This window comes from Ceratotherium simum, chromosome 1 (assembly GCF_057802395.1).
Source record: "Ceratotherium simum simum isolate JZ-2026a chromosome 1, ASM5780239v1, whole genome shotgun sequence".
In the NCBI taxonomy this organism is placed as follows: Eukaryota; Metazoa; Chordata; class Mammalia; order Perissodactyla; family Rhinocerotidae; genus Ceratotherium; species Ceratotherium simum.
The window spans coordinates 26,961,038-26,978,194 of record NC_141900.1 but is presented as its reverse complement, the minus strand read 5'-3'; the positions used below and the strand labels follow the sequence as shown (position 1 = coordinate 26,978,194).

Genomic DNA, 17,157 nt, shown 5'->3' with positions numbered 1-17,157 from the left:
GAAGTATTCCATCTTATTCAATTTTTCGAAATAGTTTGAAAAGGATAGGTATTAACTCTTCTTTCAGTGTTTGATAGAATTCTCCAGAGAAGCCATCTGGTCCTGGACTTTTGTTTTTTGGGACTTTCTGTTTTTTTTTTCCCACACACACCCCCTATTGGGAGGTTTTTGATTGCTGTTTCTATCTCTTTACTTGTGGTTGGACTATTCAGATTCTCTAATTCTTCTTGATTCAGTTTTGGGAGGTTGTATGAGTCTAAGAATTTATCCGTTTCTTCTAGGTTATCCAATTTGTTGGCATAGTTTTCCATGGTATTCTCTTATATGCTTTTGTATTTCTGTGGTATCTGTTGTAATTTCTCTTCTTTCATTTTTAAGTTTATTTATTTGAGCCTTCTCTTTTTTTCTCAGTGAGTCCGGCTAAGAGGTTGTTAATTTTGTTTATCTTCTCAAAGAACTAGCTCTTAGTTTCATTTATCCCTTCTATTGTTGTTTTAGTCTCTATTTCATTTATTTTTGCTCCAAGTTTTATATTTTCCCCCTTCTGCTGACTTTGGGCTTTGTTTGTTCTTCTTTTTCTAGTTCTGTTAGGGGTAGTCTAAAATTACTTATTTGAGGTTTTTCTTGTTTGTTGAGGTGGACCTGTATTGCTATAAATTTCCCTTTTGGTACCACTTTTGCTGTATCTTATAAGAGTTGGTATGTTACATTTTCATTTTCATTTGTCTCCAGGTATTTTTTGATTTCTCCTTTGATTTTTTCATGGATCCAATGATTGTTTGGTAGCATGTTGTTTAATGTCCACATATTTGTGACTTTCTCAGGTTTTTCTTGTAGTTGATTTCTAGTTTCACAGCCTGTGGTCGGAAAAGACTCTTGATATGATTTAAACCTTCTTAAATTTATTGAGGCTTGCTTCATTTCCTAACATATGGTCAGGAAACATCTTTGAGAATGTTCCATGTGCACTTGAGAAGAATATGTATTCTGCTGTTTTCCAATGGAATGTTCTATATATATCTGTTAAGTCCATCTGCTCTTGTGTTTCATTTAAGCCCACTGTTTCTTTGTTAACTTTCTCTCTAGATGATCAATCCGTTAATGTAAGTTGGGTGTTGAGGTCCCCTACTAGTATTGTGTTGCTGTCAATTTCTCCCTTTAGGTCTGTTAGTTGCTTTATATACTTTGCTTTTTATACTTTGCTTTATATAGTTTGGTGCTCCTGTGTTAGGTGCATATATAGTCATAAGTGCTATGTCCTCTTGGTGGAATGTCCCTTTTATCATTACATACTGCCTGTCTTTGCCTCTTATTGTCTTTTTTATCTTGAAGTCTGCTTTGTCTGATATAAGTATGGCAACACCTGCTTTCTTTTGCTTGCTATTTTCTTGGAGTATCTTCTTCCATCCTTTCACTCTGAGCCTGTGTTTGTTTTTAGAGCTCAGATATATATCCTGGAGGCAGCATATTGCTGGGTCTTATTTTTTAATCCATCCAGCCACTCTGTATCTTTTGATTGGAGAAGTCAATCCATTTGCTTTTAGAGTGATTGTTGATATATGAGAGCTTAATATTGCCATTTTATCTTATGTTTTCTGGTTGTTCTTTATTTCCATTGTTTCTTTTCCCTTGTTTTTCTGACTACCATTTCAGTTTGGTGGTTTTCTGTGTTTGTTTTCTCAGTGTTTTCTTTATTTATGATTTGTGGCTCCACTCTGATTTTTTGTTTAGTGGTTACCATGAGTCTTGTATAAAAGATCTCATAGATGAGACAGTCCATTTTCTGATAGCCTCTTATCTCTATTAGCCTAAGGAGGTTCCATCCCTTTCCTCTTCTCTGACTTATTGTTGTCACAAATTATTCTTTATTATGTGTTGTGAGTTTGTGATCAAATTGAAGTGTTTATAGTTATTTTTGATGCTTTCCTTCCCTTTATCTTTTATTTATAATTAAGTGTTTCCTAATCTGTTCTGATAGAGAGCTGCAATTTTCTGATTTTGTCTGTCTATTTATCTTCTAGCTCAAAGATTTGTAAACCTTTGTCTTTTTGCTTCAAGTGGGAAGACTTCCTTCATCATTTCTTGTAAGGGAGATCTAGTGGCAATGAACTCCCTCAGCTTTTGTTTATGTGGGAAAGCTTTTATTTCTCCATTGTATCTGAAGGATAGTTTTGTTGCATAGAGTCTTCTTAGCTGAAAGATTTGTCTTTCAGTATTTTGAATGGATCATTCCATTCTCTCCTAGTCTGTAAATTTTCTGCTTAGAAATCTGCTGTAAGCCTGATAGGGGTTCCTTTGTAGGTTATTTTTTTCTGCCTTGCCATCCTTAATATTTTTTCTTTTTCATTGGCTTTTGCCAGTTGTACTGTTATATGCCTTGGAGAAGATCTTTTTTCATTGGGGTAAGTAGGAGTTCTTTTGGCTTCATGTACTTATAAATCCAGTTCCTTTCCCAGGTTTAGGAAGTTCTCAGCTATTATTTCTTTGAAGAAGCTCTCTGCTCCTTTTTCCCTCTCTTCTCCCTCTGATACCTATAATCCTTATGTTGCTTTTCCTAATTGAGTCATATATTTCTTGAAGAATTTCTTCATTTTTTAAAAATCTTAGTTTTCTCTCCTCCACCACCTGAAACATTGCTATATTTCTGCCCTCTACTTCACTAATTCTGCCCTCTGTAACATCAGCACTAGTTTTTATAGTTTCTAGATTATTTTATATCTCATTTGTGTTCTTCATATTCATAATTTCTGTATTTTTTTTTAAGGGCTTTAGTCTCTTTGGTGAAATATTCCTTCTGCTAATTAATTTTATTCCTGAACTCATTGAATTGTCTTTCAGAGTTTTCTCGTAACTCATTGCGTTTCTTTATGACAACTATTTTGAATTCTCTGTCATTTAGATGTAAACTTCTGTGACTTCAGGCTTGGTTTCTGGAGACTTGTCATTTTCCTTCTCTTCTGAAGTGTTACTGTAGTTCTTCATGTTGTTTTATGAATTCATCCTTTGCTGGTGCATTTATGGTAGTATCAGGTTGCAGATTCTACCTGCCACTGCTAAGGTGGTGGTGGGAGGTGTGTTTTCTGATCTTGCCTCATCTGCTGTAGTTGTGCCAGTGGAGTCATTCTTCATTTGTGTGGGCTGGCACCAGCTGCTTGCCAGGTTGTGCTCACATAAGCAGAGCCTCTGTGTTCAATGGGTGGGTCGCTGTCACGTGGTCCGGGGCCACTGTGTTCAGCAGGGGATGGGCTGATCTGCTGCTCTAGGCAGGAGAGGCTCTTTCTTTCATGCAGGCTGGTGCTGCGCTCACAGGCAGTTTGGCTGAACTGCAGTGCTAGGTGAGAGGGATGCATATGCAGAAGCTGAGCTGACACCACTCGATGGGGAGCACTCCCAGGAGCAGAGCCACTGCACTGTGATAGGTGCTCCTGCAGGCCGGGCTGCCATTCCAAAAGCATTTGCACATGGGCTAGGCTACCCCTGCCTCCACTTACAGTCACATCTCCCACTGTGTGGGGATCTGAGACCTGGATTGCTGCTGCCAGGGGCAGGGAGGGAGAGGCATCTGCTCACATAGTTCCACTGATTCCCAGGGATCCGGTCCACCCACCTTCAGTTGTATGGCTGTGTGTATCTCTCAGGTGTCCTGTTGTGCTGTGTAGGGAATCCTCTGTTGGTTAATGAATGTCCATTTAGTTGTAACTTGGAGGGGAGAGACAAAAGGAGCAACTCACTCTGCCGTGATGCTGACGTCACTCTTGTAACAACTTATTTTCAAAAAAAATACTTTGCCCTGTAAACATCTCATTGATTCATTAAAGCTGTCATTTAGCCAAAACTCATTAATATCTTCTCTGTGCCAAGAACTCTATAGAATCTCTATCTCTATAAATGATCAAGTAATGGTCCTTGTTTAATAGCAGTTTACTTCCCGGTAGAAGAGTCACAATTAAAGGAAAACAATGTGGTAAATTATTCTAGATATTACAGTAGAAATATGAACAGGAGATGTGGTAATTTCTACTCAGAAGTCAGGCTTGCAAAAGCAATGATGGAGGATAACCCTGATAAGTGAACAAATGTTCACCAGAAGTTGACTGTGGCAGCAAAGAGAATTCTGGCCAGAGGCAATTTTATGAACAAAGACATTTGCTTCTAAAGAAAAGCATTTGTTTGTTTTTGGTGGCAGAAAAAGGTGTTAGTTTATTATGCCTTGTAATTTACTGTGTTTGTGTTTTTTATTTTTCAAATAAGTATTAGGTGATAATCTTATTTTAATAATATAAAAGGAAGAAGTAGTGAAATGTGCAAAACACTCTCCTTAGTGTATATTATTCTTCATTTTTGTCAACTGTACTGTTACTAATACCTAATACATATTTATTACATTTCTCAGATTACTACTTCTGTCTTATTAAAGATTTCATATTATTGGAGCCCTGATATCTGGATTCCTGCAGTGCTAACTCTAACGGGAGTTCTTTTTGTGATGTTTCTTCATACTGTTGTTTGGTGTTTCTTCAAAGAGTGAGATTTGAATTGCTCCTTCTATTTGAATTTGTTTGTTGTTCATAGTCTATCAAGAATGCCTTAAAAAGGACCATGGTGGAAGTGAAGAGAAGAGATTGGGAAAAATGCATTGAGCACCCATCACTTTTATGCTTTACAGATGCTATGCTTACTGATAATCACAGCAAAGCTGAGAGAGAGATAACAGCATCACTGCTTTAGATTTGGATTCAGAAATGTTAATCAAGATCTTCTGGTTCCAAAACAAAAGCTAAAAACCCTTTGTCGGAAAAATATAGTAAACTAAGATAGTATAATAAGCGAGTTTAAAAGTCTCTGTTGCATCCATTTCATGCCCTTCTCCATAATGAATTTCTGATCTGAAATCATATATCATAGAAGGGGATGTGTGGATATGTTATCACCGGGAGAAGCATGACAGAATTATATTGCTACAACATAGTATCTCTTATACTAGAAACTTCTCCCCAGGTATTCCAATGCCATCTACCATATTCATAGTTTTTTTTTTTTTTTTTTTTTTTATTGCAGAAATGGCAGAGTAATCTGAAATATCTTTAGCGTCTAAGGAGCTGATCTTTTCCTATGGAAATTTTATTAAAATAGTTTAAGGATACTGTTTTCACTCTCATATACAAAATAAATACTTATTAATTGGTATTTTTTTTAGATTAAGTTTTAGTTTTGTGTGTATGGAGAGTGTTAACTGGGGAGGTCAAAGCTATTTGACTAATATCAAAGCAGATAATTTATTTTGATAATTTTGACAATTTTGATCAAAAACTAAGCACTCAGTTTCTTTTTAAATTTTCTCTCTCTGTTTTTTATGCCTTTATCTATAGTGCTCCTGCTTTTCCAAGATGCTTTCCCCACTGTCACGAACATGAGCAGATCCAACCATGTCTCACTACCAAATGGCCCAGGTAGATATCAAGAGAAAAGCCAACTTGATGCTTTAAAGAAAGAAATTTTAAGCTTTAAGATTTTGGTCCTTAATGCTTCCTTAAATTTCAAGTTTAGAGCCATAAAATGTTGATTGACATTTAAAAAGGTTTAATTTCAACCCTAAATTCATCAAAGTATTTTTTTAAGTAGCCCTATATTCATTCAACAATAATTATTGACCACCTAATACCGTTGTTTACAGGCATAGGGACACAGTAAAGAGCAAAACCGCATTTACCAACAAGTATTAAGATCTACTACTAGTATTGTAGTGCCAATTGTATACTGTTATTACTATTTTTAAGTGAATTTGTTTACTTAATGATGAGAAGGCATAAATGCCACAGGAAAGAGAATAAATATACTTTTTTCAATAATCTAAGATGAAATCTATACATTTTGTCTTAGAACAGCATCAAGATCCATTATCTCTATCTAGAAGAAGAGACACTATCTGAAAATATTAGTAACAATAAAAGTATTTTTGTGAACCTGCATTTAAGAACATAAAAGATTATGATTTATTATATATAGAAGGCTATTAAGGGCCAATTTAAGGCCTATTTAAATATATCATTATGTAGTGGTTACCTATTTATTTATAAAGGTAAACTATTGAATCATTTATTACTTATGGTAAATGCAGTAAAATATATTTTTTTGTATAAAAGATTAAAACAAATATTTCCAGTATTTCTTTAATGTTTTTTATAGACATGGAAACTTATTGAATAGTGGCCCAAAATCAAACACGAAGCCAAACTTGCTGCCTGGAAATCATCAGGTAAGGGCAAAGAGAAAAACTATGTCATAAGTATTACAATAGTTACCCTTTCATTTTTCATAACATCCAGACAATAAAAAGCATTTGTAAGCAAAACATAGTGAAAGGTAACTCATAAAGAGAAAAGAAAGAATTTAAGAATATCAGTTGATAATAGAAATGATACTTGAGGGAGAAAAGAGCTAACATTCAATTTTTTTTTTTTCATGAGGAAGATCAGCCTTGAGCTAACACTCATGCCCATCTTCCTCCATTTTATATGGGACGCCACCACAGCATGGCTCGACAAGCAGTGCGTTGGTGCATGCTCGGGATCCAAACCAGCGAACCCTGGGCGGCCGCAGCGGAACGCGCGCACTTCACAGCTTGAGCCACTGGGCCGGCCCCTAACATTCAATTTTAAGTGATTGACATTGGTGATATCAGTGAGGGAAATAATATTCTAAGGTTGATAAATCTGTAGGAGTACAAATTGATGACGTGTATTGGTGAGGTGGCATTCAAATTTTTATTGCTCTTTCTTTTTTCCCTTTTGATGTCTGCCAAAAAGATAGGTGAAATCAGATTATAGAGATAATCTAGTGGAGGTGTGGCAAAGGATGCCTATGATGCCCATTCATTCTTATACCACTCAGGTATTCAATAAAGATACTACATAAAAAATTGTCTTATAGTGGTTCTTCCATTACAATATTCATTCAGCATATATTTTATTTCAAATTGGAGTTAAGACATTGAAACCAAAGCACAGTGTTTTATTGGATTACAGAACAACTGAATTTTGTAAAACTATATTTGGCTCAATGTCTTTGGATAGGTAAGGTATTTTCCAGTCACTATCAAAGCAATTAGCACTTAAATTAGTTTACAATAAGATTCATTCAACAGGTATTTATGCAACACTTAACTGTAGCGTTCACTTTGCAGATTACTTGGAATAATTTAAAGAAGTATAAAACATGGTCTTCACTCATCAGGAACACATACACCAGCTGGGAAAAGATATAAGTAAAATATTGTAGGGGGATAATCTCTGGCAGTTTATTAATTCCTGCCAACATGAACAGTGCATGCAATAAGCTCCATAGGCTTTCAGAGAAGAGCAATGTCCTTGTGAGTTAGACTCGTCAAGGAAACTTTGTAGAAGAATTATCGCTGGAGTTCACATGAATAATATGTGTCTTTTTATAGATGGAGAACAGTGGAAAAGAGGTTGCATAGTCTTGACATTAAGCATGGTGTACAAATTCCAAGTCTTTTTCACAAGCTTTCTCTCCACCTGCATCAGCTTTCCTTTCTTTGCCTTTCTCATATTTTGAAACTCGACTCGGATATCCTAATTGCCACACTTTCTAATCCCACTATGTAGTCAAAGTTAGATGCATCTATAGAAATCTACCAGTCATCATAGCATTTATGATAATGCATTAAAATATATGTTTGTGTGTCAGTCTCTTTCACCATGCTATTCCTTTAACCTTCTTGAGCTAATGGAATTTCTTTTTTTTTTACCTTGAGAATACCATTGCGGATGTTATATTTGCAAACACATACCAATATCTCAAAGCCTAGAGATGGAATAAGTGACTTGTTCCCCATTTCTTCCTCTTCCGGCATATGTCTCTTTGCTCCTTCACAAATTGCTGCCCTTTGAAGCATAAATCACTAGATTTTAACAAACGCCGTTATTATTGTCATCCACAAATTCATCAATGACTTATTTATGGATTATGGGTTTATTTCCAACACTTTTCCTGGCTTATTTCATGGCATATTGGACCTCCACAAAAATGATCCATTAATATCATGGCGGATCAGTTCTTTTAACTCCTCTTTTCTACTCTTTTGTCCTTCTCCCTATTCCAGATACCCACTCCCAGGATCACCCTCAGGACTTTGTCATCATCAATAATTGTAACACTTAAGAAAATCTAGATGACAAATACCCACTCTGATCATTACCCAACTTAATCCAAAATATTTAGGTATTTATTTATCCCAAATCCTCCATGCTGATGACCCTACTACTTTTTCTTTATCTATGGCTTCTCTCATATGTCTCTTCTCTTCTTATCTGGTTTGGATCCATCGTCCAGCATTATTGCTCCATTTGCGAATGGTTAACTCTTTTGATGACCAGCTTCCTTAAAATTCACTTAGGAAAAAAAAATATCAATACTGAATAAATCCAACTATCATCTGCTCTATGACTGCACCTAAGCAGCAGTATGTTCCTCTTGAAAATAACACAACTATGCATTCTGGACTCACTTCAGATTTATGACCATGCTTTCAAACGGTAGCTCAAAACAGTCGAACCATATATATGTCCCTAATAAATTCACTTAACCACTTTCAGTGATGACAATTTCAGAGTTTTCCTGCTTTCTCAAATCTCTAACACTTTCATCTTTTCTCACCCTGATCTGCAATATCTTGTCACATTTCATAAACAAAACATACAAAATTAGATTTTAAAACTCTCTCAGACTCCTAGAACCAACTCCACAAACCTGCCTTCATCAGTACTATATGGTCTGACTTCTTCCTAAGTCCAGAAAAAGTACTTCTGCTCTTATCTAAAGCCATCCTTCCAGTTATGCTCTGGGTATCTATCTCTCTGATATTCTCAGGGGAAAAAAATTCTCTCTCTCTCTCTCTGCTAGATCATTCAGACTGCCTTACATGATTTACAATATTCTACTTTCAGTGCCTCCCTTGACCCCATTTCTCCCTACAGTAATCACTCCATTTCTGTTATTCTTCATGATAATACCTTTTAAAAGAGTTATCTAGCGTGGCTATATACAATTTCTTGCCTGCAAATATCTACTCACTCACTCCAAAGAGGAGTTTTCTCCAACATTCCATTGAACCAGCCCTTACATATCTCCAATGACCTACAATTTAGGGGAAATATTGCCTAATTCTGATTTCTCTAAACCTATTGTTAAGGAGTCAATAGAATGGTGACAGTGCACACTCTTTCTATCTGCCCTGGAGACATAGTATAATAGTGACCAGTGTCTTGGATAGGCCTAAGTAAAGCTTCAATATCAACAAGTAAATTGCCATAAAGGAATTTAGGGAAGCTTTTGATATAAGTATTTACCTAATACATGAATAATAGGAGTAAACAAGACAGTCATTTTAATCAGCTGTCAAATTTCTTGTATAAAAGACTCTAGTATAGTGGGTCTGTGAATTGCAAAGTAGTAATACTATTAGGAATTATAAGGTCATTGACAATGTCAACATCTATATACAAGAATACAAATTTAGAATAGAATAATAATTGTAAATTATTTTCTTCTAGCCATCAACAGTTTATGATGGATGTACAATTGATCCTGGTAAGAAATAGAATACAATATCAAGGTTTCTACATTTAAAAAGTGTTCTAAAAGCATGGAAAAGATTTCACAATACTGAAGAGAAGCATTATGGGTTGATTAAATAATGTACTGTCAAGTTTTAATTATGCGAACTATGCTTAAATTAAGGGAATTATAAATGCTTATTTTTGCTTAAAGGTCCTAGTGCATTATAATAATAAATTGCTCTACTATTCAAAAATTCATTGTTTAATTTTTCTTAATCACAATGATTCATGAATTCTTGAGATACTTTTTCTTGAAACCTATATTCTGAAAATTCACAAACCCCATCCCAAGTAGATTTAAATGCCTTCTGTTATCCCCCATTAATCTCCATTACTACCTGAATAGCCTTAATTAATCTCTTTTTGCCTGCCAAGGCAGTAGGCTCCTAATTGCCATCAATGTGTCCTGCATTTTCTTCAACAACTCCAATACTGCCTCCACTGCTACTATATAACGACACAAAATATGGACAACACTGTGTAAGCATGTACTAAGTGCCAGGCCTCATGTGTAAAAAGCATGCTAATGTGCAATCCTCATGAAATCATCAGGAAGAAGGTAATATAATTATTATTTTATTTAACGTCTAAGGAAACAGAGACTTGGGACCAACTTCACATTGTCCAAATTCAAATCCTTAGCTAATGAAAACAATCATGTTCTTCACTATCCCTAGACATATACAACCCCAGATATATACAATTAATTCTGGGAATATAGCATCACCTGTAGCTCACTAAGTCTGTCACGATGTGTCATGCCTCTATTCTTTGCATAGGACTTCATTGCACACATTCTGTTTATACTACCTTTCTGTTTTGTGCCCTTTCTGACTCCCTTCACCTTTCTTCAACAAGTAACTCCTACTTACAAAACAAGACAACCCAGACAACACATTCCCTGGATGATCTTCCTTGGCTGGGCATGCCTTGACTATACTCTTAACACACTTATCACCATATATAATATCATCGGCTTCTCTCTTTGTCTTTCTTACTGTAAACTTCTTGGAAGACAGATATATTAATTGAATGTTTATCCCCAGTGCCAACCAAATTCTAGGCACTCAAATCATGTTTGCTTAAGAGGATATTTGGTGCTGGTAACCTTTAAGAAGGTAAATATCGGGCCGGCCCCGTGGCTTGGTGGTTAAGTGAGCGCGCTCCACTGCTGGCGACCCGAGTTCGGATCCCGGGCGTGCACCGGCGCGCTGCTTCTCCGGCCATGCTGAGGCCGCGTCCCACATACAGCAACTAGAAGGATGTGCAGCTATGACACACAACTATCTACTGGGGCTTTGGGGGAAAAATAAATAAATAAAATCTTTAAAAAAAAAAAAAAAGAAGGTAAATATCATGTTACAAGGGATTAGCAACTTAATGAAAATGAGTAATTGGGTGCAAACTGTTCTTTGCAGAGATTTTCTAATAGAAGAGAAGAAAGGCATGGGATAGTAGCACCACATAAATCACTTTAAGTGATAGCTATAAAATATTTTTGTTTTAGAATAGGGTAGAGTTTCGTATATCTTTATCTCTCTTCTATGTGTATGTGTATGTGTATGTGTGTGATTTGTGCGTGTGTATAATTATAAGCTAAAGGGAAAATTTTACTGGAATCATAGATGGAGTAAGCAATAGGTAATGTTTGGTTCAGCTATTACAGACAAGAAGAGAGAATTTGGGCAGAATAAGAGCTAAGTTGGAGTCATCGCTTCATTTAATTTCCATATAATCTTGGAGAAACCACTTGGTCTGTTTGAACCTTAGTTTCCTCGTCTGTAAATAAGAGGTATCATTCGTATTAAAAAAAGTGTTGATGCCTGTGTCCCACTCACAGAACTTCTCATTGACCAGGACTGAAGTATGATAAAGACTATTTGCCCCTCAGGTGATTGAAATGTGCAGCCAGGATTGAGAAGCACTGCTCTATGCAGAGGGATTGACACTCTTAATATCTTTCTTGTTTAAGTGCTGATGGTTGGCTTATGGTTGGAGTAGAGGACAACATCAGAGGGACAAGTGAGGGAAACTCTAAAAGGTGAAGGTAAAAGAAGTGAAGCAGAAGCTAATAGACAAGGATGAGAGTAAAAGAGCCAATAGCAAGAGTGAGTTGTTTGTTCCTTGGATGTTAATTGTATTTGAAGTGAGGCATCAAAAAGTTGGTTGTAGGTGAAGAGAGGCATTACGTTGACTGAGTTTGGAATAAAATATAAATAAAACAAAAAATTAAACACATAAAGCGTATCTACAAGTTACTTATTATTCATGGTATACTTTCCATACGACATGTATAATGAAAAATGTCCTATTAATATTAAATTTCATATGCTGCCAAACAAATCTAGATAGGCATCATGTATCCCACAGAAAATTTGTCAAAATGGCAATTTCATGTCTCCATTACAAGTTCATTAAGTGTATTCAGGAGCAATGTTTTCCAAGGTTGCCTAATCATAAGAATTATCTAAGATGCTTATTAGCTAACAGATTGCCAGGCCCTGCCTCACCTAAATAAATATTTTCAGGAGGAGCAACTTGGAAATGTGTATTTTTAACAGATATTTTGAATTATTGTAATGACAATAGTAGTTGAAAAATGTCAATCTGAATTACTGTCAAGTTTCTTAATTAATGTACCACCACATGATTAATATAACATATGATATCACCATCAGAGCACAAAAGCTAAACTTAAACTCAACTTAAGAAAATAAACAGTACGGCTTCCTTTAAAGTGCTTAAGTAATATCTGAACATGGTAAAAATAATATAGTACATAAAAGCTTATAATAAAAAGCAGCTGTCTTCTAACTCATCCCGTGGCACCCCACCACTCACCTCAGACTCAGTTTCTGGAGGTAACTATAATTTTATTTTAATAATTTGTTTCTAAAAGTTAACAAATCACAAGCCATGTTATATTGTGATTATATCAATACCCTTCACTGAAGAGCCAAATAATATGTAAGAGTGTCATTTTATTTGATACATTATTGCTCTCCAAACCTTTTTCATTGTGCAAGCCTATCAGAAAATAAATAAATTTTGAGCAACAACTCCAATAAATATTTGTGTTTTTTACACATTATACATGGATGTTTGTGTGCAAAGTACTGTACTGTTGTGTTATGCGCATCAAAAACATAGACAAAATATGTTTTAAAAATGAGAAAAATAAAAATCAGTAAAACTCCTACTATACTTTCTACGGTCATTGGATGTCTTGTGCATCCATATCATGTGTGTCTCCAGGCTTGGAGGCCATTGCTTTACAGACTCAGCGTTACAGGCCCTGTGCTACATGAAGGAGGACATTGCTATCATCAACGTCAAATAATTCTTTTTCATACTTTCTATCCATTGCTCTAATTAAGGCTTGTTTTGATGTGCTTCATATTTGAAATATAACTTATGAAATAGATTTTGAGTTTTTCAGGGATTCTAGCTGACTTTTTATTTTTTTACTGACGAAAAAATAACATACTTTACCAATTTCTCAAATAAATTTTATTTCTAATTGTGCCTGTTGTATAGAATCCAACCCCAGCACCACTACTTTTTTTTTTTTCTCCAAAGATTTCCTTTTCAAAGCTCTCCATCTAGCCCCCTGTGTAATCTGGAACAATTGTTATAAGAATCCTGTTTCCATCCTGATACCTTCCTTCACTGTAATTTGACCTGGATTAATGCTGTCCAATTAAGGACCAATGGTTATAGCACACGTGTTTATGAGAGTGTGTGTGTGTTTGGTTTATTACCAAACAGGGGAGTTTCTGCATAGTTTTTTCATAGCCAGTATGGTAGAGTGACTACTCTGAGCCAATGAGTCAATTAACCATACTGTTCTTTCCTTAGGAAACAATTCACTCATCTCTGTATTTGTTCACCACGGTCTCTTTTCTATTGTTTCGTGTCCTTGTGAATAGTTGTGACTTTTATGTAGAAAAAATCTAGTGAAAGTGAAAGTGTGTGTTAAATATACCCAGTTTGCTATTAAAATGTATCATTTTATTCCCATTTCAAGAGAAAGGAAGAAAAGTAATTCCCAAAGTTAAATGCCAGAGTACATTCTACATAGAAAGTGAACCACCCCAACCCAATGAGTGCCACCAATTCTAGGAATTCACCTCCCATATAAAAGTTAAATTCACTGCTTTCTCAATCTTGGTCTTGTTCTTTCTTGATTTCTGTCACCCATTCTGTTGCTTAATTAATTTCTCCATTAAGGGTGTATATGAGTTAAACCTTTCAAGTCTTGCAGGCTAGTAGATGCATGTGACAGTATGCACACAGAGGAGAGAACTTCCCTTCTATCAGCAGTTGACAAAATTCCGTTGACTATTGATCACTCATTATGTACCAGGCATATGTCTAAACTTACCTAATGTTCACATCCATCCTAGGAGGTAAGTGCTATATTTATCAGTCCCATTTTGCATAAGGAAATTAAGCAGAAGGAAGTCAAATAGCTTGTATAACATTACATGGATGGGAAACGGTGGAGACAGTATTCAAATCCCAGTGGTTTGGCTTTAGAGCCCGCAATTCCAACCTATCTGAGATGATATTCAGTAAATATTTTTTCAATGAATGAGCGAATGGGGATTAGGCTGCTTTAAATGATTCACAATATTGTTTGTATGTGAATATGTATGTACTTACTATGTGTATATTTTGCTCCATCTTGAAGATTTCACCTCTTTCCTAATGTTTCAATGATAAATTTCTTCAGGGTCTTGGGAGATTGAGTGAACAGATGTTAGTAACAGTTGAGAGAAGAATTTCTCAAAAATATAAACTAAGCATTCAAGAGCACAGAGTGACTCTATCAGGTTTATTAGGAGAAAGTCAGGGAAGTTCATTAGTGGAGTGGAGTGATAAGCGGTATTCAATATATATTTATTATGATGTTTTTAAGGGAGATACATTAATTAATCCAAACCCTTACCTCCTCTCCTTGTTTATACATTATAAAGAATTTGAGATATTGTTACTTATTGGTGAACCTAGTGCCATGTGTTCACAGCTTCTGAACCAATGATTAAATTACAAAGGTTATCTCCTCAAATTTTTAGCAGTACAAAATATTTACATTTCTATCACCTTTCACTGGGTCAAATTTATATTTCTAATATTTAAGTCATTCTAGTTTTTATTAACTTTTTAACCAAGTATTTTTTTCCTTTTTCTTCAGTGACAGAAATGCAATGTCTATTCAACAGTCAGACTGGTGAAGTCAAGATGTTGAACAAGTAAGAAAAGAAAGTGATGGGGGTTGGTCTCATAGCCTAGTGGTTAAGTTCAGTGATCTCCACTTGGTGGTGGTCCAGGTTCAGTTCATAGATGCAGACTTATACCACTCGTCAGCGGCCATGCTGTGGTGGCAACCCACATACAAAATAGAGGAAGAATGGCACAGATGTTAGCTCAGGGTGAATCTTCCTCAGCCAAAAAAAAAAAAAAAAAAGAAAGTGATTCCAGTGGAAGACATTTGAGTTTAACCAGCATATCTTCACGTCACTTGCTATATTTGAAAAGGTCTTTTAAAAATGCAGCTTTTAACAATAAAATGATATCTATTTTTTCAACTTAGCTGGATACTTTTGTGTAACCTGTCACATTTTTTCATAGGTTTGATTTTTATTACTGCAGTTATTGTAAAGTTTATATGCTGTAGAGATGTGTTTGTTTTTAGTTTAAAAATTTATAGTGATAGACTAATCACAGTAGAAAATAAATTGAGGTTTCTACTTGTGTACAGATTGTGATTGTATTTCAATAACTAACATTAAATTAAGACATTTAAAAATAGAAATCTTTCATATGAAATAATTTATAAATTAAAAAAAATATCATGAAATGAGATTGAATTATTTATTAGAGTACTCAGAAAATGGACTTGATTCTCTTTCTCAAAGGACAAATCAAATATCTAAGTGGTAAACAATTTCATACTTTTTCGATGATGAACTTGTTTGATACATTTTGAGACTATCCCCTGTGCTCACTTAATTCCAATATCCTAACATACTTCAAAAACTTTAGAGTTCCACTGCAAAATTAGTGTTATTTTATGAGAGTAGCAATACTGAAAGAAAAAAGAGCAAATTTGCACTTGCTTAGGTTTTTCTTAAGTGTACTTCGTTAAGTCAGATAGTATCTTAGTTCAGGTTCCCTGAAGAAACAATTCTCAGGTAGGATTTGCTTGCAGGAAGTTTACTGCAAGAGTGCTTTGGGGAACGATACCTGAGGCAGTGAGATAAGAAGGATTGGGCAGAAGCAGAATTGTGATACATTTGCAACAGAGGACTCATCAGAGGTTCCAGCTTAGAGTGAAAGGAATCTAAAATAGGTAGTAAGGAAGGGAGATATGAAATAGCAGTTGTGACTTTCAGAGCAGCTGCAGCAGCGGAAGTCCCTTTTCTGCTTGCACCCATATACTGAGCTAGTTCACCAGTGAAGCAAAATCAGCCTTTTTTCTTCCCCAGTCCCATGTTGCCTTAGATGTGAGCTGAGGGAGCAGCGCCAATGCAACAGTTGTGAAAGACATGGCTGTCTGGGCCACCAGATCATGCAGCTAACTTGTGCCCTCTGGCATTGCACATGCCTGATCCCAAATGTACTTCTGTTTTACCCTGAATTGTTGTTGGTTTCACCCAGTTTTGACTTGGTTGGTCTGATAGAACTCAGCTTATGATGGGCAGCTGTAGCCACACAGTCACTTAGTATTCCATGATCAGATAGTTTATTTCTAGCACACCAGGAGCTGTTTTTTTGAATGGTGTGGGGCTCTCTTCTGCAGATGGCATGGCCTTGCCCTATGGGTTTATATTGTCATTCTTTTATTGGGGTTTTCCAGTAACTCCACATGATGTCTTTCTCACCACATTCCTTTTGTATTATAGGTTCCTGGTAGGTCACAGACCAGGAGGCAGGACTGCTTACTCTATAACCGGTCTAGACCTGATGCAGAGCCCTTTCCTGATCTGAGCTCCACTCAAATTTCTTAGCTCTTAATGTCACCTACTAAATAGATCAGTGTGCTATTACCAGGCATTGTGTTTCCATCTTAGTACAAAGTAAAACAATTTTCTTATACTTTGGAGGAAATATTCCAGCTACCCAAAACTGTGAGAAGTCTAAAAAAAATTGCTGAGGTGGCAGGGCCCTGAATCTTTGTAGGATTTATCTCCCATCCTCTGTACATGTGTCTTACCAAGGCCTCCAACTTTCTTACCACTTTTTGCTCATCTATGCAATTAATATGATGGCATAGATGTAATGGAACAATGTGATGTTATGTCCAGATAATCTTGGACCCTTTGGAGTATATTATGACATAAAGTGAGAGAATTAACCTAATTAACCTAATGAGCAAGACCATTGTGATATTTTTTTTGATTTACTATCTTTGCCAGGGAGGAAGCAGTTTCAGAGACTTACATTTGGCCCTTGCAACAGGCCAAGGAACCAATGTTGTGGTTCTTCCAACAACCAAGTATGACCATAGTGATTA

General features: G+C 35.8%; 1 protein-coding gene across 5 annotated transcripts in view; it reads left to right on the top strand.

Annotated features, from left to right (window-relative positions):
- Positions 1–17,157, top strand: part of LOC147918165 (uncharacterized) — a 66,835-nt gene that overhangs the window by 27,453 nt on the left and 22,225 nt on the right. For 3 of the 5 annotated variants that reach the window (XR_015555523.1, XM_087444751.1, XM_087444806.1), the window contains 3 exons: positions 5,370–5,450; positions 6,187–6,256; positions 6,472–6,907. Coding sequence is in view for 4 of the 5 variants with exons in the window: in XM_087444751.1 (XP_087300877.1) it covers positions 5,370–5,450; positions 6,187–6,256; positions 6,472–6,663 (343 nt within the window). In the remaining variant the exon portion in view is untranslated. Of the gene's footprint in view, positions 1–5,369; positions 5,451–6,186; positions 6,257–6,471; positions 6,908–9,572; positions 9,788–17,157 lie in introns of those variants that run through there. The other 2 variants (XM_087444872.1, XM_087444847.1) reach the window with 2 other exon arrangements.